The sequence below is a fragment of the Lepus europaeus genome, chromosome 11 (assembly GCF_033115175.1).
Source record: "Lepus europaeus isolate LE1 chromosome 11, mLepTim1.pri, whole genome shotgun sequence".
In the NCBI taxonomy this organism is placed as follows: Eukaryota; Metazoa; Chordata; class Mammalia; order Lagomorpha; family Leporidae; genus Lepus; species Lepus europaeus.
The window spans coordinates 104,852,938-104,873,073 of NC_084837.1; the positions used below are offsets into that span (position 1 = coordinate 104,852,938).

General features: G+C 56.7%; 2 protein-coding genes across 8 annotated transcripts in view; one reads left to right on the plus strand and one right to left on the minus strand.

Annotated features, from left to right (window-relative positions):
• The window catches only part of PRC1 (protein regulator of cytokinesis 1), a 21,635-nt gene continuing 1,499 nt past the window's right edge, over positions 1-20,136 (plus strand). The window contains exons 1-14 of one of the 7 annotated variants that reach the window (XM_062206264.1): positions 1-136; positions 5,382-5,514; positions 5,738-5,860; positions 8,364-8,597; positions 8,674-8,844; positions 9,898-10,047; positions 10,320-10,467; positions 11,113-11,249; positions 14,809-14,904; positions 15,779-15,925; positions 16,066-16,164; positions 17,732-17,839; positions 18,670-18,846; positions 19,116-19,157. In XM_062206264.1, the coding sequence (XP_062062248.1) occupies positions 126-136; positions 5,382-5,514; positions 5,738-5,860; positions 8,364-8,597; positions 8,674-8,844; positions 9,898-10,047; positions 10,320-10,467; positions 11,113-11,249; positions 14,809-14,904; positions 15,779-15,925; positions 16,066-16,164; positions 17,732-17,839; positions 18,670-18,846; positions 19,116-19,157 (1,776 nt within the window). In that variant the 5' untranslated portion in view covers positions 1-125. Of the gene's footprint in view, positions 137-5,381; positions 5,515-5,737; positions 5,861-8,363; positions 8,598-8,673; positions 8,845-9,897; positions 10,048-10,319; positions 10,468-11,112; positions 11,250-14,808; positions 14,905-15,778; positions 15,926-16,062; positions 16,165-17,731; positions 17,840-18,669; positions 18,847-19,115; positions 19,158-20,136 lie in introns of all 7 variants that reach the window. The other 6 variants (XM_062206261.1, XM_062206263.1, XM_062206269.1 and 3 more) reach the window with 6 other exon arrangements.
• The window catches only part of RCCD1 (RCC1 domain containing 1), a 22,885-nt gene continuing 9,932 nt past the window's right edge, over positions 7,184-20,136 (minus strand). Inside the window, exon 8 of the mRNA XM_062206273.1 lies at positions 7,184-7,228. Coding sequence (XP_062062257.1) covers positions 7,200-7,228 — 29 coding nt within the window. The 3' untranslated portion in view covers positions 7,184-7,199. The remainder of the gene's footprint in view (positions 7,229-20,136) is intronic.

The following is a 20,136-nucleotide window of genomic DNA, read 5'->3' on the forward strand; positions in this document are numbered from 1 at the left end:
GAAATTCCGCGGGGCTCAACGGCTCTCGGAGTGGCGACTCGGAGCGAGGTTGCCGGTGTTGCCTACGCTCGGGCTGTGGTGGAGTCGGCCGGGGCCTCGACGCCCGGCTGCGTGGCGCGTCCGCCATGAGTGGAAGGTGCGAGTTGCGGGACGGTCGCGGGTCCGTGGGCCGCTGCCACGTCCGACGGACGCTCTCGGCCCTGGAGTGGGGTCCCCTCGGCCCGCGTCGACTGCGGTCGGGGGCTGCGCGGCGGGGCAGGGCGAGCCGGCTGCCAGTGCGGGGCGCGGCGGGGTTCGCGTGTGCGTGGAGGGAGACGGCGAGTCCGAGGCTGGAATTCTTTCCTGGTCGTTCCAGCAGCTCCGCCGGCGGGGCTGGCCGGGAGCGGGGGTCCCCGGGAACCGGGCCGCAGGCGGGGCTGGCCGGGAGCGGGGGTCCTCGGGAACTGACCGGGAGGGAGGGTCCCCGGGAACCGGGCCGCAGGCGGAGCTGGCCGGGAGCGGGGGTCCCCGGGAACCGGGCCGCAGGCGGGGCTGGCCGGGAGCGGGGGTCCCCGGGAACTGACCGAGAGGGAGGGTCCCCGGGAACCGGGCCGCAGGCGGGGCTGGCCGGGAGCGGGGGTCCCCGGGAACCGGGCCGCAGGCGGGGCTGGCCGGGAGCGGGGGTCCCCGGGAACCGGGCCGCAGGCGGGGCTGGCCGGGAGCGGGGGTCCGCGGAAACTGACCGGGAGCGGGGGTCCGCGGAAACTGACCGGGAGCTGGGGTCCCCGGGAACTGACCGGGAGGGAGGGTCCCCGGGAACCGGTCTGCAGGCGGGGCTGGCCGGGAGCGGGGGTCCCCGGGAACCGGGCCGCAGGCGGGGCTGGCCGGGAGCGGGGGTCCCCGGGAACCGGGCCGCAGGCGGGGCTGGCCGGGAGCGGGGGTCCCCGGGAACGGGGCCGACGGCTGAGCCTTGTGCCAGGGCGGAACGCAGGTCTTCTCGCTACCGAAGTGATAATACCCGAGCATGGACTAAGTGCTGACTGCGCTTTCTGAAGACGTGGCAGAAGCCTTAAATTCAGCATTAATAATCAAACTGATAGCTCGAAGGCCTTTTCTGATTGCTAAGCGGATCCGTGTTTTTCCAAACGCTTGCCCTGTTGGAGAATAGAATTGGCTTACTGGGAAAGCAAGTGGCATTACGCGAAGGACAGCAGGGTTAGGGTGCTGTGGGTTTCAGCTAGTGATGGATTCCGAAGACTGGCGGAGTCTTGATGGACATCCAGAGGAAAGGCTTACTCGCAGTCCAGGTACAGTTACTGTTCAGGGGCAGGTGAAGGGGGTGGGGAGAGTTATCCATTAACTTTGGTTCCAGGCTGACGGGTGTAACTAGACTTTAAAACTGGAATCACTCTACTAAACAAGCCAGATTTGGGGGCACATCTGGATTTCAGGTCATCATATATACTTTTTTAATTTGCAAGGCAGAGAGAGAGCAGTCCTACCTGTTGGTTCACTCTCCAGTGCCCACAGCACCAGGGCTAGGTTGAAACCAGGAGCTGGGAGTTCACCCAGGTCCCACCTGGTGGCAGGAGGCCATTACCGCTGCCCCCAGGGTCTTCAGCAGCAGAAAGCTGGACTCAGGGAGCAGACTTGGGTTCTGAACCCAGGCACTCTTATACGGGAAGCAGGCATTTTTCCTCCTCACTTTACTTGAAAGACAGTGAGAAAGAGAAGGGGACAGAGACTGGTTCACCCCCAAAATGCCTGCCACAGCTGGGGCTGGGCCGGGCTGAAGCCAGGAGACCGGAGCCCCGTGTGGGTCTCCTAAGCAGGTGGCAGGGACCTAAGTGTGTGAGCTGCTGTCTCCCAGGATCTGACGTGAGCTCAAGCCTCCCCAGATGCCTGGCCCAGGGGTTCCTGTTTGGAAAGGAATATGAGAAACAGGACTCAGAACCATAATGGCCGTCAGGCTGCTCACGGAGTTAACGGGAGTTTTCCATTCCCGGCTGGCTGTACAGGGTGGAGAGCTGTCCAGGAGGGACTAGGGCCACGGTAGTGCCGGCTGCCTCGAAGCAGGGCGGCCCTGAGGGCCCGGCTCTTCCAGCGGGTGACTCATGGCCGAGACTGAGACTGGAAAAACGGACTCTTACAGCACGGGTCCTTGGGCGGCACTCTTGTTGGCACCGTCAGGGTTGCAGAGATGTGTTCTAAAAAAAATCTGATTCACTCCTTTCAGGGAATCACTGAAACCATCAGCAAGGCAGCGTAGCTGAGCTGCACTGTGCACAGGGGTCACTCGGCATCCGAAGAGCACCGAACTTCTTTAAGTTGTCAAGTTAGCCATTCAATAATACTTATTTCTAAAAAAATATTTATTTGAAGGGCAGAGTTAACAGCTGTAATGGCCAGGGCTGGGCCAGGCAGAAGCCAGGAATCAGGAGCTACCTCCAGGTCTTCCACGTGGGTGCGGGGGCCCAAGCACTTGGGCCATCCTTTGCTGCTTTCCCAGGCACCTTAGCAGGGAGCTGGATCTGAAGAGGAGCAGCCAGGACTTGAACCAGCGCCCATATGGAATGCCGGCATGGCAGGCAGTGGCTTAACCCATTATGCCACAGTGCCAGCCCTTCAGATAATATTTCTTGAATGTTATGCACAAAGTATGATTCTAAGTGTTAGGATATAGCCTTGAACAGAACTGGCATCCTTGCCTTTATCGTTTACATTCTTTTTGTTTGGTTTTTTGAGATTTATTTATTTATTTGAAAGGCAGAGTTACAGAGAGAAGTGAGAGAGCTTCCATCCGCTGATTCACTCCCCAAGTGGCCACAGCGGCTGGGGCTGGGCTAAGCTGAAACCGGAACCTGGAACTCCACGCAGGCCTCAAGACCTACATGGGTGCAGGGGCCCAAGCGCTTGGGCCATCCTCCACTGCTTTCCCAGCCACATTAGTAGAGAGCTGGATCGGAAGTGGAGCAGCTGGAACTCAACCCGGTACCCACGTGGGATACTGGTGTTGACAGACAGCAGCTTAGCCTGCTAAGCTGGGTAGATGATGCTGGCCCCGTCATTTACATTCTTACAGCAAAGGAAAGGTAACACAAAACAGGGAATCCTGTGGTGAGTGCCATGGAGAGAACGGCAGGGGGAGGGGCACGGAGTTCTGAAGGCCTGGGAGGGGTGCAGTGGAGAAGAGAAGGATCTGGTGGTGGTCTCTGAGCACAGACCTGGCAAGGCAGGGGTCAAGCCCTGCAGCTGGTGGGGGAGGCGGCAGACAGAGGCCTGAGGCGGGAGAGGGCCTGGTGTGTCCCAGAGAGCAGGAAGGCCGCCGGGGCTGGACTGAGTGCCAGGCGCCAGCCTCTGGGAGGGCTGAGGCGTTTGCTCCGAGTGACCCCTGGAGGGCTGGGCAGCAGGCAGGACGTGGAGCCCCGGCTCCTGTGCTGACAGTGCGCTTGAGGACGCCAAGGCAGAGCAGGGAGCCCAGTTTCAGTGCCGTTGCTATACAGGCAAGAGGTGGGTGGTGGGAGCTGGACCTGGGCAGAAGCAGGAACGGTGGGGAAGAAGCTGTTGGAAGATAATGCTGGTGGTGGGAGAAGAAGGCTGTTGAGGGTGATTTAAATTCAGTGCAATCCGAATGCTGGGAGGCGTGGACAGTGTTGTTTTTTAATGCTTTGAAAGTTGGACCGTCATGGGCCCTGTCCCCAGCTGTAGGGTCTGGTGGTTTTAAATGCCCAGCAGGGCAGACACAATCATGTATCGCAAGCTCCAGGACACAGGTGTGCACACTGCGTTTAGTTAGTGATCCACTGCTGGCCGTGAGCAGTCCATTTGCTGTCAAGGTATTTGTCTTGGTTTTAATTGGATTTAAGAGCTACAAATTTATGTCCCAACCTTATGTTATTTTGTAAAAGTAATTTGTTTGACTGAATTAGTAAATATTTTAAAGTGTTTCAATTAACACAATAATCAAAATTTTTCAGATTATGTGCTAGAGGTTTTTGTTTTAATTCAAAAGACACAGTGATCTTCCATCTGCTGGCTGACTCCCTGAATGCCCGTAACAGCTGGGACTGGGCCAGGCTGAAGGTAGGAGCCTGGAACTCAGTCCTGGTTTCCCACGGGGATGGCAAGGATCCAGGCACTTGAGCTGTCACCTGCTGCCTCCCAGGGTGTGCATGGCAGGCAGCTGGACTCGGCCAGAGCAGGCACACGAGCCCAGGGACTCCAGTGTGGGCGCCTGCACGGCGTCTTACCCGCGGCACCGAATGCCTGCCCGCGGCAGCAGTTTTAATGGTTGTTATCAGTTTCCACAACAGCCAGCGATGTGTGAAACTTCCAGTTGTTCTGCAGTTTCATCCACAATTGCTTACGAGATTGTAGGGTCTGTGTAATACAGGTCGGGAGGCCGGAAACTCAGGAAGAGGTTGATGATTCAGTCTTTTTAGTTCAAAGATGTATTGGTGTTTATTTGTTCTTTTTTTAGCTTTATTTACTTGAAAGAGTCAGCGAGGGTTGGGGGGGGGGGGGGATGTTACATCCTCTGGTTTGCTTCCCAGGTGGCTGCAGTGGCCAGGGCCAGGCCAGGTGAAGCCAGGAGCCAGGAGCTCCCATAGGGTCTCCCACAGGGGTGCAGGGGCCCAGCACTTGGGCCATCTTCTGCTGCTCTCCCGGGCCGTTTGCAGGAAGCAGCTGGGACTGGAACCGGCACCATAGGGGCTGCCGGTATTGCAGGTGGTGGCTTTACCTGCTACACCACAGCGCCAGACCTGACATTTAGGTATTTGAAAGGCAGAGTTACAAAGAGGGAGGGAGATACAGAGAGAGAGGTGTCTTCCCTCCACTGGTTCACTCCCACAGGGCTGCAACACGGGCTGGGCCAGACTGACCAGGCCCCAGCACTCCCTCCGGTCCAGGTCTCCCCGGTGGGAAGCAGCCTGGGGCCAACCTCTGCTTCCCCAGGTGCTAACGCAGGGAACCGGGCGCGGCTTACCTGCTGCCCCGTGCTGTTTACCTTTCCATGGCAGCCATTCTTTGGATTATTTGCTGTAATTTAAGAATAAAAACAAAACCAGCTATAAGACATAGCCAGCGTGGAGCGTCTCACACAGGGTCCTGTGGCTCTACCGGTGTCTTGGTCGGGTGTTCTCCAAGCCCAGTGTTCAGTGTAGTCCTGTGTTGACTGCTGACGGGAGCCGGGAGGACCGCCCACGTCCTCGATGGTGGGTTTTCTCTGCTGGTGCTGCGGCGGGGGGGAGGGGGGGGGCGTTCCAAGGTGACTTGAGCTGGGTGCTTTTTTGAGGTTGTTCTAGCCTGGGCCCGCCAGGAAACTAGCGCTTAGTTCCAGCAAACACTGCGTTCAGCTGAAGGCAGTGACTGACGGGCAGACCTCATTTGTTGCTTCTCAGTGAGGTGTTGGTGGAGGAGTCCATAAAATGTTTCCAGAAGGCCTTAAATTACCTCTGGGAAATTTGGGAATCGATTGGCATTCCGGAGGATCAGAAGCAGCAGCGAACTGAGGTTGTGAAAAAGCACGTCAAGGTGAGCTGGGCGGGGCTGCGCTGGGCTGGGGCGGGCTGGGGCGGGCTGGGCGGCGTGGGCCAGGGTGAGAAGCTGCTGTCCGTCTGGCAGAAGGAAGGAGACAGGAGTGACGGCTCTTCCTGTTGGTTTCCGTGCTTGCTTGACATTGGGAATGGTGAGGGCTTGGGTGCTGGTGTTGGCTGGGGTTTTCCCTGTGGCCCCAGACGTGGACTCTGCCTTGTAGGAGCTCCTGGATATGATGATTGCGGAGGAGGAGAGCCTGAAGGAGCGGCTCGTCAAGAGCATTTCCAACTGTCAGAAGGAGCTGAACACCCTGTGCAGCGAGTTACGCGTGGAGCCCTTTCAGGTGTGCGCCCAGGGTGTCGGGCTCTGGCGGTGGGCGGGAGCAGTAGACGCAATGCTGCCTCCTTGATGGTGCCAGGGGAGGAATGCTCACCTCTGCAGAGAGCTGCTGTGAGGAGGTGAAGCCGCTCCAGGTGATCCATGCCAAGCCGCTTGGCCAAGTCGTTTTTACTCATTCTGAGGAAGAGGTAGACACAGGTGGTACTGTTCTGGTTTGGGGTTTCTCCGTTTGGGTTTTTTTAGAATTATTTATTTATTAGAAAGGCAGAGTTACAGAGAGAGACAGACAGATCTTCCATCTGCTGGTCACTCCCCAAATGGCTGCAACAGCCAGGGCTGGACCAGGCCAAAGCCAAGAGCCTGAAGCTTCTTCCGGGTCTCCCATGTGGGTGCAGGGGGCCAAGCACTTGGGTCATCTGCCGCTGCTTTCCTGGGTGCATTAGCACAGAGCAAGATCAGAAGTGGGGTAGCCGGGTCTTGAACTGGAGCCCATATGGGATGCTGGCGTCGCAGGCAGAGGCTTAACCTACCAGGCCACAGTGCTGGCTCTTTGTTCTTCTGAAAGAACGTGAAAAGGAAGGGGTTCCTAGGAAGCAAAAGTAACCCGGGGAACGTTCTCCAGACCCGGGATTTCATGGCCAGAAGCTGCAGGCTCTGAGCTAAAGACATGGCTGCTTCAGAAGGAACGTCTCAGTAGCTGGAGCTTGAAGCGCTCTTGGTCCTGCCCAGTGCAGCCCACGATTCTTCACGTCGCTGAGAGGTGCTGCTGCGTGAGGACCCCAGCCAGGGAGACGTGCCTGAGACGCATCTGGGAGAGCCGCAGTCAGCCACAAGATACAGGGGCGGCACTTCTCGGGTCCGCGCCTGTTCCAGGAAGAACTGCCTGGTGTCAGCAGCCAGATGGGGCCAGCCGGGGTGGGGGTGGGGGGAAGGGGGGGCTGGAAGGCAGGAGGATGACTCCCACCGGCAGCCGGGGCAGGCCGGAGGGCTTTCCTGGAATCAGTATCAATGGCAATGTGACTGATTTTGGACAAGTTTCATTTTCGTTCTCTCATCTTCCTTTTTTCGGCTTTCAGTGTGAAATTGGGTGCGAAGTTAGGTGTACAGTGGCAGTCTTCCATACATTATATGACAGTTCCTATTTTTTTAAAAAGATTTATTTATTTATTTGCAAGGCAGAGTTACAGACAAGCAGAGGCAAAGAAAGAGAGGGTTCTTCCAGCCGATGGTTCACTCCCCAGATGGCTGTAATGGTTGGAGCTGCGCCGATCTGAAGCCAGGAGCCAGGAGTTTCTTCTAGGTCTCCCAAGTGGATGCAGGGGCCCAAGGACTTGGGCCATCTTCTACTGCTTTCCCAGGCCACAGCAGAGAGCTGGATCGGAAGTGGAGCAGTGGTACTAGAACCAGCGCCCACATGGGATGCTGGCACTGCAGGCGGCAGCTTTACCTGCTGTGCCACAGCGCTGGCCCTGACAGTTTCTATTTCACCAACGTTAATTGAAATTGAAATTTATAAGACCTGTAACTGCCACTTTTCCTCTTTTATCAGTTAGGAGTAGAGCACTGGACTCCTAAATTGATTTTTAGTGGTAAAGTGATGCTCATAGTATTATTAGGATGGCTATTTAATTCTTAACAATGTATTCATTTGAGAGATAGACAGCAAGTGAGCTGGACGCAGAAGTTGAGAGCCAGAGGCCGGCACTGAACACAGGCCCCCCCCATATGGGACTCCTAGGCTCTAATCTGTCCCAGGGTGAACATTTAGATTGGAACTGCATAAACCGCCCTCCAGCTGACCCCAGCAGGCTTCCCATCCAGTCTACACCGCACAGAGCGCCCTGCCATCCAGAAAAGTCAGACTGATGGAGACAGTAGAACGGTGGCTGCCAGGGGCTGGGGGCAGGGAAACCAGTAGTGTTCAAATGCGATTTGCAGGTGGACGGTGGTGATGTTTGCAAAGCAGTCTGCCGTCCTGAATACCACTAGACTATACTTAATAATGGCTAGGGGTGGGCATTCAGTCTGATGGCTCTGGCTTCTAACCAGCTCCAGCTACTGCAGATCTGGGCAAGTAACTAGGTTCAGAGCTCGGCCAGGCAGAAGCCAGGGGCTTCATCCAGGCCTCCTGTGAGGGTGCAGGAGCCCCAGCACGCGGGCCATCTTCTGCTGCTGTCCCAGGCCATACGGGATGCTGGTGCTGCAGGCAGCCGTTTAACCTACTATGCCACGGCACTGCCCCTCTCAGATAAACTTGTTAAAAAGTTTTTTAATGGTTAAGGTGTTAAGTTTTATGTTATGTGTTTTTTACCACAGTTGGAAAAATTAGAAAAAGAAGAAAAAGTCTCCTTGTATCTGTTCACCTTTCCTTCTCGGTGGCTTTTATAGCAAACTCTGAGCCCCATTCCGTTAGCCGTGAGTCTCTTGTTTGCCAGTCTTCACTGAAATCCTCTCCCCATCAGCCGCCTCTTGTCCCTGTCTTCCTTGACGGGTCCCTGTCCTCACAGGAAGAAGGAGAAACAACCATCCTGCAACTGGAGAAGGATTTGCGCACTCAGGTGGAGTTGATGCGAAAACAGAAAAAGGACAGAAAGCAAGAGCTGAAGCTGCTCCGAGAGCAAGATCAGGAACTGTGTGAGATCCTTTGCATGCCTCTCCACGAGGTGGACAGCGCCTCGGTGCCCAGCCTGGAGGAGCTGACCCAGTTCCGACAGCGCGTGGCCACTTTGAGGGAGACGAAGGTAGGCCGTCTGCACGCGCACTTGCTGCGGGGCCCGTGTGCTTTCTCCCTAAGCAGCCTGTCGTCGTCTTGTCTAGGCGTCCAGGCGTGAGGAGTTTGTCAGCCTAAAGAGGCAGATCATCCTGTGTATGGAAGAACTGGACCACACCCCGGACACCAGCTTTGAGAGGGACGTGGTGTGTGAAGATGAAGATGCCTTCTGTTTGTCCCTGGAGAATATTGCGACACTACAGAAGCTGCTGTGGCAGGTGCTGGCTTCCTCAGATCGTGGTCTCGCCGCGGCAAATGTGGGAACACAGCGAGCTCTGTTTTTAGTCTTTTTTTTTTTTTAAAGATTTATTTATTTATTTGAAAGTCAGAGTTACACAGAAAGGAGAGGCAGAGAGAAAGGGAGAGGTCCTCCATCCCATCTGATGGTTCACTCCCCAACTGGCCACAATGGCCGGCGCTGCACCAATCCGAAGCCAGGAGCCAGGAGCTTCTTCCGGGTCTCCCAGGCGGGTGTATGGGCCCAAGTCGTCCTACTGCTTTCCTAGGCCATCAAAGGGAGCTGGATCGGAAGTAGAGCAGCCAGGTCTCGAACAGTGCCCATATGGGATGCCAGAACTTCAGGCCAGGGCATTAACCTGCTGCGCCACAGCGCCAACCCTGTTTTCAGTATTCAATAAGGAGGGAAGGCAGAAGTGTAAATATGATACACAGCCTTGGTTGCCTTTAACAAACTTGTGTGTTGCTCTCAGGACGTGGAATTGAAATCTTTGCATTTGAAGCAGGCTAGGATTTAGTTGAAAGAACCTGACATTAGCATCCTCATTTCTGTGGTCTGAGATCCAGCAGGGCTGGAGACGGCCTTGCAGCGTGGATCCGGACTGCAGGAACAGGCCTCTTGGGACTCTGAGTGCCTCTCTCCGTGTGTGTCTAGGCATTTTTTTAATTTATTTAATTTATTTGAAACGGAGTTATAGAAGGGAGAAACAGAGAGAATGTACCACTGATTTATTCCCCAAATGGCCACAATGGCTGGAGCTGAGCTGATTCGAAGCCAGGAGCTTCCTCTGGGTCTCCCATGTGGGTGCAGGGGCCCAACCACCTGGGCCATCCTCATCTGCCTTCCCAGGCACACTAGCAGGGAACTGGACTGGAACTGGGGCAGCCAGGACTAGAACCGGCGCCCATATGGGATGCCGGTGCTGCAGGCCAGCACTTTAACTCAGTGCGCCACAGTGCTGGCCCCTGGCCATTTCTTGGTGGGAGGCTTCTCTGTACCTGGTTGGGAGTAACCATGTCTTTCCTTGCCACAGTTGGAAATGCGAAAATCACAAAACGAAGCAATGTGTGAGGGGCTTCGGGCTCAAATCCGAGAGCTGTGGGACAGGTTGGAAATACCCACTGAAGAGCGAGAAGCTGTGGCCACGGTTATGACTGGGTCGAAGGCCAAGGTCAGGAAAGCGGTAAGAAAGCCAGCGAGTGCTGGGCCAGCAGTCTTCTGAGAGTGCCTCTGCGCCCAGCCCCGTGTGCGTCAGACCACTGTTGAGGCAGTGCTGGGAAAGGGGCAGTGCCTGCTCACCTCCGGGCTTTTGCACCGGGTCCTTGGCTTTCTGTCTCCTGTATCGTCGTTAGAGTATTGATTGAGCTCTGTGGATTCGTGCTGTAATTTTACTAAAAGGGGGAAACTTTTGCAAACCCAAGAATGACAGCCACCTTCTGGGTTCCTTTCTCTCAGCTGCAGCTAGAAGTGGATCGGTTGGAGGAGCTGAAGATGCAGAATATGAAGAAAATGATTGAGGCCACGCGCGTGGAGCTGGCGCAGTACTGGGAGCAGTGCTTCTACAGCCAGGAGCAGAGACGAGCTTTCGCCCCCTACTATGCCGGTTAGTAGAGAACAGTGATGGCCCTGTGGCTGCTCGCCGGTCCTCTGCAGGCCCAGGCGGGCGCCAGGAAGGTCTGGGCTTCCTCTCTGAACAGATAACGGCCACCTTTTCAAGCCACGGAGCATGGCGCCGTCAGCGTTTGTGGTGCTGCTGGGAAACACAGGCTCTCTTGTGGTGTTGCCTCCGGCTGTGCTCTTATCAGGGCAGTGTCAAGCCCTCAGCAGAGCTATTTCACGTAATCCTCCTGTCCTGAGCTAGGACGTGGGGGCAGAAATGTTGAGCAACGTAGCCCGGGGGCGGGGGCAGGTGAATGCGGAAGGCCTGTGTCAGCCTGACCCAGCCCACTGGAATTGTAGCCCGACCCACACTGAAGGTGAGGATGAAGCCGTCCTCGCTAAACCCAACACACGTCCCGGGACATTCTCTGTGACCCAGTCCTTGACTGGCTGGCCAAGGTGAAAGGAAGATGACGGAAGGAATCCAAGGCGAGGCCAGAAAGTCATTGTCCTACAGGCCGCTTGTGGCAGCCACGGCATACGCAGTTAGTCCTGTGTCGCTCTACGTTAAGGAAGGGAAGCGGGGGCCAGGGCCACACCGCGCCACACCGCCGGGCCTCCCCGAAACTGCCGGGCCTGTGTGTTGCAGAGGACTACACGGAGAACCTGCTGCAGCTCCACGACGCTGAGATCGTGCGGTTACGGAACTACTACGAAGTCCACAAGGAGCTCTTTGAAGGGGTCCAGAAGTGGAAGGAGAGCTGGGAGCTGTTCCTGGAGTTCGAGGTCTGTGCCGGTTTCTGTCCTTTTTCCCTGAGTGGAATGCGTGCTGAGAGGGCACCCTGGAGGGGATCGGGCTCCTTTCACTGGGCCTCGCCGGCTCCCGCCACCCTGCCTAAGTCACGACACGGCTCAGTTAGCACGACTCCTCTGTATCTGTTGTTGTTGTTGTTTTCTTTCTTTTCTTTTTTTTTTTTAAGATTTATTTATTTATTTGAAAGTCAGAGTTACACAGAGAGAGCAGAGACAGAGAGAAAGTTCTTCCATCTGATGCTTCACTCCCCAGATGGCCACAACGGTCGGAGCTGCGCCAATCCGAAGCCAGGAGCCAGGAGCTTCTTCCGGGTCTCCCATGTGGGTGCAGGGGCCCAAGGACTTGGGTCACCTTCCACTGCTTCCCCATAGCAGAGAGCTGGACAGGAAGTGGAGCAGCCAGGTCTCAAACCGGCACCCATATGGGATCCGGCACTTCAGGCCAGGGTGTTAACCCGCTGTGCCACAGCGCCGGCCCCTGTTGTTGTTTTAATTTAAAATTTTTAAGAATTTTATTTATTTTCCCCCCAGAAACCTTTTATTTAAGGAATACAGATTTCATAAATACAATTATAGGAACATAGTGATTCTTCACAGCGTTCCCACCCTTCCCACCTACACTCCCACCCCTCATTCTCCTCCCTCTGCTATTCCCATTCTTGTTTTTCACTAAGATCTATTTTCAGTTAACATTATACACATACTTTTTTGTTTGTTTGTTTTTTAAAGATTTATTTATTTGAAAGTCAGAATTACACAGAGAAAGGAGAGACAGAAAGAGAGAAGTCTTCCATCCGTTGGTTCTCTCCCCAGTTGGCCGCAATGGTTGGAGCTGGGCCAATCTGAAGCCAGGAGCCAGGAGCCTCTTCCAGGTCTCCCATGTCGGTACAGGGGCCCAAGCACTTGGGCCATCTTCTTCTGCTTTCCCAGGCCATAGCAGAGAGCTGGATCGGAAGTAGAGCGGCCAGGACTTGAACTGGTGCCCATGTGGGATGCTGACACTGTAGGCAGTGGCTTTATCTGCTACATCATGGTGCCGGCCCCCATATGTTTAACTCTGTACTAAAGTAAGGAGTTCAACAACTTGTAGGAAAAAAAAAAAAAAACCTGTTCCTCAACAGTTGAGACAAGCACTATTCAATGTTTACTTTTAAGTGCTTTATTAGTTATTACAGATCAGGGAGAACATATGATATTTGTCCTTTTGGGACTGGCTTACTTCACTAAATACGATGTTTTCCAGTTTCATCCATTTTGCTACAAATGACAGGATTTTTTTTTTTTTTTACTGCTGTGTAGTATTCCATGGTGTACAGATCCCATAATTTATCCAGTCTTCAGTTGATGGACATTTGAGTTGATTCCATCTCTTTGCTATTGTGAATTAAGCTGCATTCATTTATTTTTAAAGATTTATTTATTTATTTGAAAGAGTTACAGAGAAAGAGGAAGAATCAGAGAGAGATCTTCTACTTGTGAGTTCACTCCCCATATGGCCACAGCCACGTCTGGAGCTGGGTCAGGAAGAAGCCAGGAGCCCAAAAGCCAATCCGGGTCTCCCTCCTGGGCAGTGACAGGGACCCGGGTACTGGAGCCATCGCTGCGGCCTTCCAGTATTGCGTTACAGGAAGCTGGAAGAGCGGAAGGAGAAGCAGGACTCAACCCGATGCCCGAGGGGGCGGCAGGTGTCGCGTCTCAGGCGGCCCTGCCCTGTATCTGTGTCTGTTAAACTGTGCAGGGCAGGATCAGAGAACCTGAAACGAGCAGCTGCTTGCATGAGCAAGTCCAGAGCGCGCCGGGCAGGTGGGCACCCCTGCGCAGTGCGCGGGGCTCCGTGGCAGAGGAGGCGAGAAGGCCTGGCTGCTCCGCCCCGCGGGCGCCTCTGCCCCCACGTCCACAGCACTTCGCCGTCTGCGGCCTGCCAGCTGCCCAGATAATTCCGCGATGCTGGCGCCGTCACCGAACATCCTCCACCATTCCAGCTTCGGCTGCTTTCTTAGGAAAGTGCCTGACGGGGTGGGCAGGATGCTGGCATCTCACAGGAGCGCTGGTTCAAGTCCTGGTTACTCTGCTTCTGCTCCGGCTTCCTGCTGATGTGCACCCCGGGCTGCAGTCGATGTAGCCTCAAGGATGTGGGCTCTGCCATCCGTGTGAGACCCAGGGGAGTTCCTGGCTGCTGGCCTCCGCCTGGCCAAGGCCTGTTACTGTGCTGTTTGGGGAGAGAACCAGCGGGGGGACGATCTCACTCTCTCTGCCTCCCTCTTTGTCATTCTGCCTTTCAAATAAACACATCTTTTAACAAAATAACGCAGAATGCTACATTTAAAAAGAAAGAATATGGCATGAGCAGTGGCGCAGCGGCTTCTCCTGGATAGACTTGGTTCACAGGGAGCGCCTCGTTCTCGGGCAGGGCCGGCCCAGCCAGAGCGCGGAGGCCTGGGCAGCCTCTTCGGTCAGTGCTTTCAGGTTCCAGGCAGGAAGGGGGGCTCAGCAGTGAGAGGACCGTGCAGGAGCCGAGCGCTGGGGAAGGCAGGGGTCCTGGTCTCCGCTGTGGCTCGCTGCCCGCGGATGACGTGCTAGTACTGAGGAACGTCTCAAAGCCGTCGCCGCCACCAGCAGGCGGCCTGGAAGGAACTGGGCTCTGCGTCTGACCTCCAGACCGTCGGGGATGCTCTGTCAACTTCCCGGCACCTGCTCTCTGAGCATAGACACCTGGTCTATCAGGACAAGTTACATCCTCGCGCTGCTGTCCCCATGGGCGGTACACATCACACAGTAACAGCAAAGTTGGGACTGGCGCTGTGGCACAGCGGGTTAACGCCTTGGCCTGAAGCATTGGCATCCATATGGGCGCCGGTTCAAGACCCAGCTGCTCCTCTTCCAATCCAGCTTTCTGCTGTAGCCTGGGAAAGCAGTAGAAGATGGCCCAAGTCCTTGGGCCCCTGCACTCATGTGGGAGACCTGGAAGAAGCTCCTGGCTCCTGGCTTTGGATCGGCACAGCTCCGGCCGTTGCGGCCAACTAGGGAATGAACCAGCGGATGGAAGACCTCTCTTTCTCTCTGCCTCTCCTCTCTCTGTGTAACTCTGACTTTCAAATAAAATAAATCTTAAAAAAAAAAAAAAAAAAAAAAGGTAACAGAAAAATTAAGAGGCAGGGGCTTCAACGTGAGGATTAACCTAATCAAAGCCAGGCTGTCTGCAGATCCCCTCGCCATGCACTGCCTCCGCCAACCAGATGTGAGTGGGCAGGAGGTGCTCTGGCTGTCGGGCTCGCCTTGGTCCTCCACAGAGCTTGTGTCACGGTGACGTCCACGCCGAGGACAGGAGCTGGCGATGCTGTTGTGCCCACAGGGGAGCCCGTCTTCAGTTAGGAAGGAGACACGGGTGACCTCACATGAGCCGCCTTCCTCAGAGCCTTCCCGAGTGGCTTCCATGATGATGTGTATGATTTTAGAGACAGGAGGGGAGCCTAGCAGAAGCAGCTGGTCCGAGCAGCCCCATGTGGCTCTAACTCGGTGTCTGTGTTCACAGCGGAAAGCTTCCGATCCGGCTCGGTTTACGAACCGCGGAGGGAATCTGCTGAAGGAGGAGAAGCAGCGCGTCAAGCTCCAGAAGACACTCCCAAAGGTGACGCTGCTGCGAGGGGCTCCGGAGGCTGCACAGCACCCGCCTGTGCGCAGCCTTGGCTTTGTGTTAGTTGCCGCAGAACTGTCTCCCTCCAAAGCTTGGCCAGTCCTGTGTTGGACTGCAGTGGGACCAGCTGAGTGCGGTGCCGTGTTAAGTTGCATGGCCGTGGTGGGGCTGGGGGCTCACACAATCGCAGTGTAGTTCCTGGGCCTGTAGAGGGCGCTGTCTCCTCCTGGGCCTCCCTGTGGTCTTGCCCTCTGTGCCTGGGGCCTGACCACCACCAGTCCCCACCTCATGGCCTCGCTTTATCGTAACCACCCCTTTAGACCCCGTCTCCAAATGCGGTCCCATTCTGGGGTGGGGGAGGTCAGGACGTGAGTGTGTGGATTATTTGGGGAGGACAGAATTTGCCTCTAACACAAAGCGAGCTTTGGGCACGAGCCGGGCTTCCCGTCCTCGAGGTTTTAGTGGTCTTGGCCGAGCTGGCTCAGCTGCTCTCACAGTGCTTTGCTTCACTCCCGCGTCTCCCCTTCCGAGATGGGTGGTGTGGCCGGTTCCCATTTCACAGATGAGGGGACTGAGGCCCTGAGACGGGGCCTGCCCGCCTTTACACAGCCAGATGGAAGTCCAGCCTGCACGCCCCTGCCCTCGGCGCACACGGCCTCTTTCGGTGTTGCTGGGCCTCCCAGGGCTGCCTTCTCTCAGCCTTGGTGGCCCGACTCCGGAGTCTTCCTCGCGTGCTCCCACCCCGTGGCCTGGCTGTCTGGTGTCTGCCCTGTGCCCGCGTGGGCCTGGCTGCTCTGGGGAGGGGAGGCGTCGTTTCCGCTGGCTTCAGCCCGAAGCTTCACGGGCACGTCCTTGTTTCTGGCCTCAGCTGGAGGAGGACCTGAAGGCGCGGATCGAGATGTGGGAGCAGGAGCACTCGATGGCGTTTGTGGTGAACGGGCAGAAATTCGTGGAGTATATGGCAGAGCAGCAGGAACTGCACCGACTGGCCAAGGAGAAAGCCAAACAGGAGCGAGTAAGTGAGCAGAATGAAGGAGAGGGGCCGGCGGCCCTGCGGGGTCGGGAGGCTGGGAGCAGCTCACTGGGTGCTGGCCCTGCTCTGTCCCCCTGCCGGACCCAGACTGACCCTCGTCACTTCTGGCTTTGACACAGCAGCTGAAGAACAAGCAGACGGAGCGGGTGCTCGGCGGCACTCCTCGAACCCCGGGCAAGCGGCAAGGACTGGCCCCCAGCACGCCGAGCAAGCTGCGCAAGGTAACGCGGGGCTTCTGCTGCTTTGAGTTTTATTTATTGATGTAAAAGACAGCGAGGCAGAGACAGCTTCCGTCCGCTGGTTTACTGCCCAAATTCCTGCCACAGCCAGAGCTGGGGACTCAGTCCAGGTCTCTGATACGCGTGCAGGAACTCGGCGTTCCCTGCCTCCCAGAGTGTGCTAGTGGGAAGCGGGCAGCGAGGCCAGGCACTCTGAGCAGGCCGTGGTGTCCCAAGCGGCTGTTTAGCCAGGGCACTCGATGCCTGCCCTTAGCTTATCTGTTAATTCCATTTTTCAGAGAGGCTCTGAAACACTCGTACCACGAAGCCGTCCGCACCCGCAAGCTAATGAACAGAGCCAGGGCCCCAGCGCTAACTAAGCTGCAGCGTGCTGCCCTCCCCCCTCCCCCCTCCGCCCGCCAGCCCACGGCAACCAGGGGCTCGCCCTGCAACTGCGTTAGTGTGCCTGGCTCATATCGTACATACATAGGTTCATGCAGCGTGAGGGGACCTCGGAATCCTCATGGAGCGCCGGGCATCCGGCCTAGTGCGGACCCCGGGGCCCTGCCAGCACGGGGGAGACCTGGCTGGGGGGCCCGGCCCGGCCCAGCCCAGCCCAGCCCAGCCCAGCCCAGCCCAGCTTAGCCTCAGCTGTTGTGGCATTTGCATAGCCCACTTGCTGTCTCTCAAATGAAGGCTCATGGAAATGGAATTCAAAGATAAGTTTATTTTGGTGCAAAAAATTTTTAAACCAGTTTTTTCATAGTTGCATTTTCCATGAATTTTTGGAAACACTATCTTTTTTGTGTGTCTGATTCCATTAGTATAAAGACTTATTTATTTACTTGAAAGGCAGAGTGACCGATCTTCCATCTGCTGGTTCACTCCCCAAATGGCCACAACAGCTGAGGTTGGGCCAGGCTGAAGCCAGGAGCCAGGAACTCCACCCAGGTCTCCCATGTGAGTGGCAGGAGCCCAAGCGCCTGGGCCATCTTCTGCTGCCTTCCCAGGTGATCCAGGAGTAGACAGGACTCAATCCAGCCACTCTTATAAGGGACGCCAGCGTCACAGGTGGTAGCTTACCCACTGCGCCACACCACCAGCCCCTGGCATCAATTTTTATTCTGCAAGTCGCCCATGTGGCACGTATCAAGAGTCGCTCCTTCTATTGCGGGGCAGCCTCCCGCTGTCGGTGTGCACTGTGGTCTGGTCTGTCTGTGTGGACAGCTGCTCGTTTCTAGCTTTGGCTGGTGCAGCAAAAGTCGTCTGCACCTGTCTGAGTCTCTGTATGGATAGACACTCTTCTCTGAGGTAGACGCCCAGGAGTGGAGCGCTTGGCTCGTAGGAAGGTGTCTTGGGCCATCAATAATTGTGTGATTTTACTGTTCTGTTCCACTCGCTGGATTTGAATAGGCTGCGAGAGCTCTTCATGGGTTTCCTCACAGCTGTGCAGCGCTGGCCCCAGCTCTGTATCACGGCAGCCAGTCCGTCCTGGGTGGCTCCGGGGCGGGGATGGCTGCAAGTGCTGTGCTGTCGCCTCACGTCAGTGGTCTGTCCCTCCTCTCCCCAGCTGAACCCCAGCAACGCCAGCACCATAGGCAGCAGTAGCAGTCGGCCTCTGTTTGGGGGCACCATCTGCCGCTCCCCCGTGCCCCGACTGCCTCCTTCTGGCAGCAAGGTGAGTGTGGCCTGTGTGTGCGGGCACCGTCCCTGGCGCTGCCCTAGCCCATTTACCCAGGGTCCCCACGTCCTCGCTGTGGTTTCCAAGATGCGGGGTCAGTTAGCATTGAGAGAGGTACACAAGCTAACCCTTGGGTTCGGCCACAAGGAACGGGAGGGAGAAGGACAGTTACCGAGTCCCCCAGCACCCGAGAAAGCACCAGGTGTCTGGGATCTGAGCTGAGGATCGGCCGTCTCTGGGCTCCGTCCAGAGCCTGGCAAGGCCCCCTGCGTGTGGATTCCAGCTCAGTGACGCCGGGTCACTAGGGCAGTCACGCGCTCGGGAGAGGGGAGGGGAGGAGTGTGCTCAGATACGCGTCTTTCACGGAGCCTCGTCCAAGTGTAAGAATTCCTATTTCTTTAAAAAACCAGAAGTCTAGGAATACAGATATATGAATAATAAAAAAATGTTATCAGCCCTTGGCCATGCAGTATTTGTGTTTAAAGATTGATTGATTGATTTGAAAGGGAGTGACAGAGAGGGGGAGAGAGACCCTCCATCTGCTGGTTCACTTCTCAAATGGCCACAATGCAGAGCTGGACTAGTCCAAAGCCAGGGGCTTCCTCTGGGTCTCCCAAGTGGCTGGCAGGAGCCCAAACACGTGGGCCATCTCCCGCTGCTCTCCCAGGTGCTTGGTAGAGAGCTGGATCGGAAATGGAGCCACCCGGACTCTAACCGGTGCCCAGACGGGGATGCCGGCGTCGCAGTGGCGGCTTTCCCACTATGCCACAGGGCAGCCCTGTGGGTGCGTTGTCAGTGACACGCGGCCCTGTCTCCCCCCTCTGCAGCCAGCCCTCACGTCCTCCTGCTCGGGGAAGAAGACGCCCCGTGCCAGCCGGTACGCAGCCGCCAAGGAGAACCTAGAGGTCAATGACAGCATCCTGAGTGGTGGGTACCCCAGCTCGGCCCCCCTCCAGTGCAACTTCAGCCTTAATTCTGTTGCCAGCACCTATTCTCAGTTTGCGGTAATTGACGTTTTCTGATATCTACAGTCTCTGGGGAGCACACAGTTGGGGCAGGGCAGGCATCTTCCCCAGGGTGCCCTAGCTAGGAGGACACTACCTGGGAGGCTGAGAGCCCCTTTCCTCGAGGCTGCGGTGGGGGCGGGGACGGACAAGAAGGAGGTCGCGGCAGCCACGACAGGTCGCCTGGATTCTCCTACTAAGAGGCACCACTCCCTGGCTGCAGGTGGGGCCCTAACCGCTGCCCTGCTCTCTCAATTCTTTGTTCTTAGAAGAACCCGTCCCTGTCTGACAGCTCCACTGTTGGGCTTCAGGTCTGTATGGCAACCCTTGCATGACCCGTGTCCCTTTTCCAACCTGATCTGTCTGCTGGCTTCCTCCCCCGGGGCACAGGGCTGCGCTAACCCATCTCAGCTGCACTGGCACGGACCCTCTCTTACTAAGGAAGCAGGAATTCCTACCATGGACTTAAAAATCAAAATCTCACTAAACCTGCTGGCTAAGACGTGCTCAGACTTGAATTGGATTCTCAGCCCCATCTAAAGTCAGGCAGAGGTTTGAATCCTGTGGTCCCGGCAGGAAAGCCCCCGCGTCCTGAGGCCTGCGGCGCCGGGAAAGGCAGAGCCCCCGACCCTGGGGAGGGGCCCCAGCTGTGTGCTGCTCAGTGAGGCTCCTGGCCTGTGTTCCGAGGACTTCCGGAGTGCGCGCCTTGCTAACTCGCCGGCCGGGCCCAGCCGAGCTGCTGGAGCCTGTGTGGAGCTGGGGAGAAGCATTTTCCCAGAATGCTCTTCACCTCATAGCCGACTCTGTTCGCTGTCCCCTAACTGCAGTGCCTTTTTCTTAACCGCGCTCTCCCGTGCTGAGGGGGGTGGTGAGAGGCAGGGCCACCCCTTCCCCTTGGGCGCCGCAGGACGAGGAGGGGGCACTGCCCCAGGCCCAGGCCCAGGCGGCTCTGGGCCTTGAAACAGCTCCTATGCTGCACTCTCCACTTCCCCTGAGGGGGCGGGGCGCGTCCTCTGGCGCTGCTGCCTGGACAGAGGTCTGGTCTCGTGCGCCAGTGCCCGGTTCCCGGCTGGGGCTTCCGTCTGCCTGCCTGTGCTGACCATGCGTCCTCCAGCGCCGCGCCAAAGGCAGGACACGCGCCTCCACTAACACTCCTGTCCCAGCCTTCCGACTCCACCACGGGCTCCGGCGTGAGCTCGATCACCGGCAGGCGACAAGGCCTCAGCCCAGGGATTGGTAGATACGTGGTCCGGCCCACTGTTTTATAAAGGCCTCGGAGGCCCACAGCTG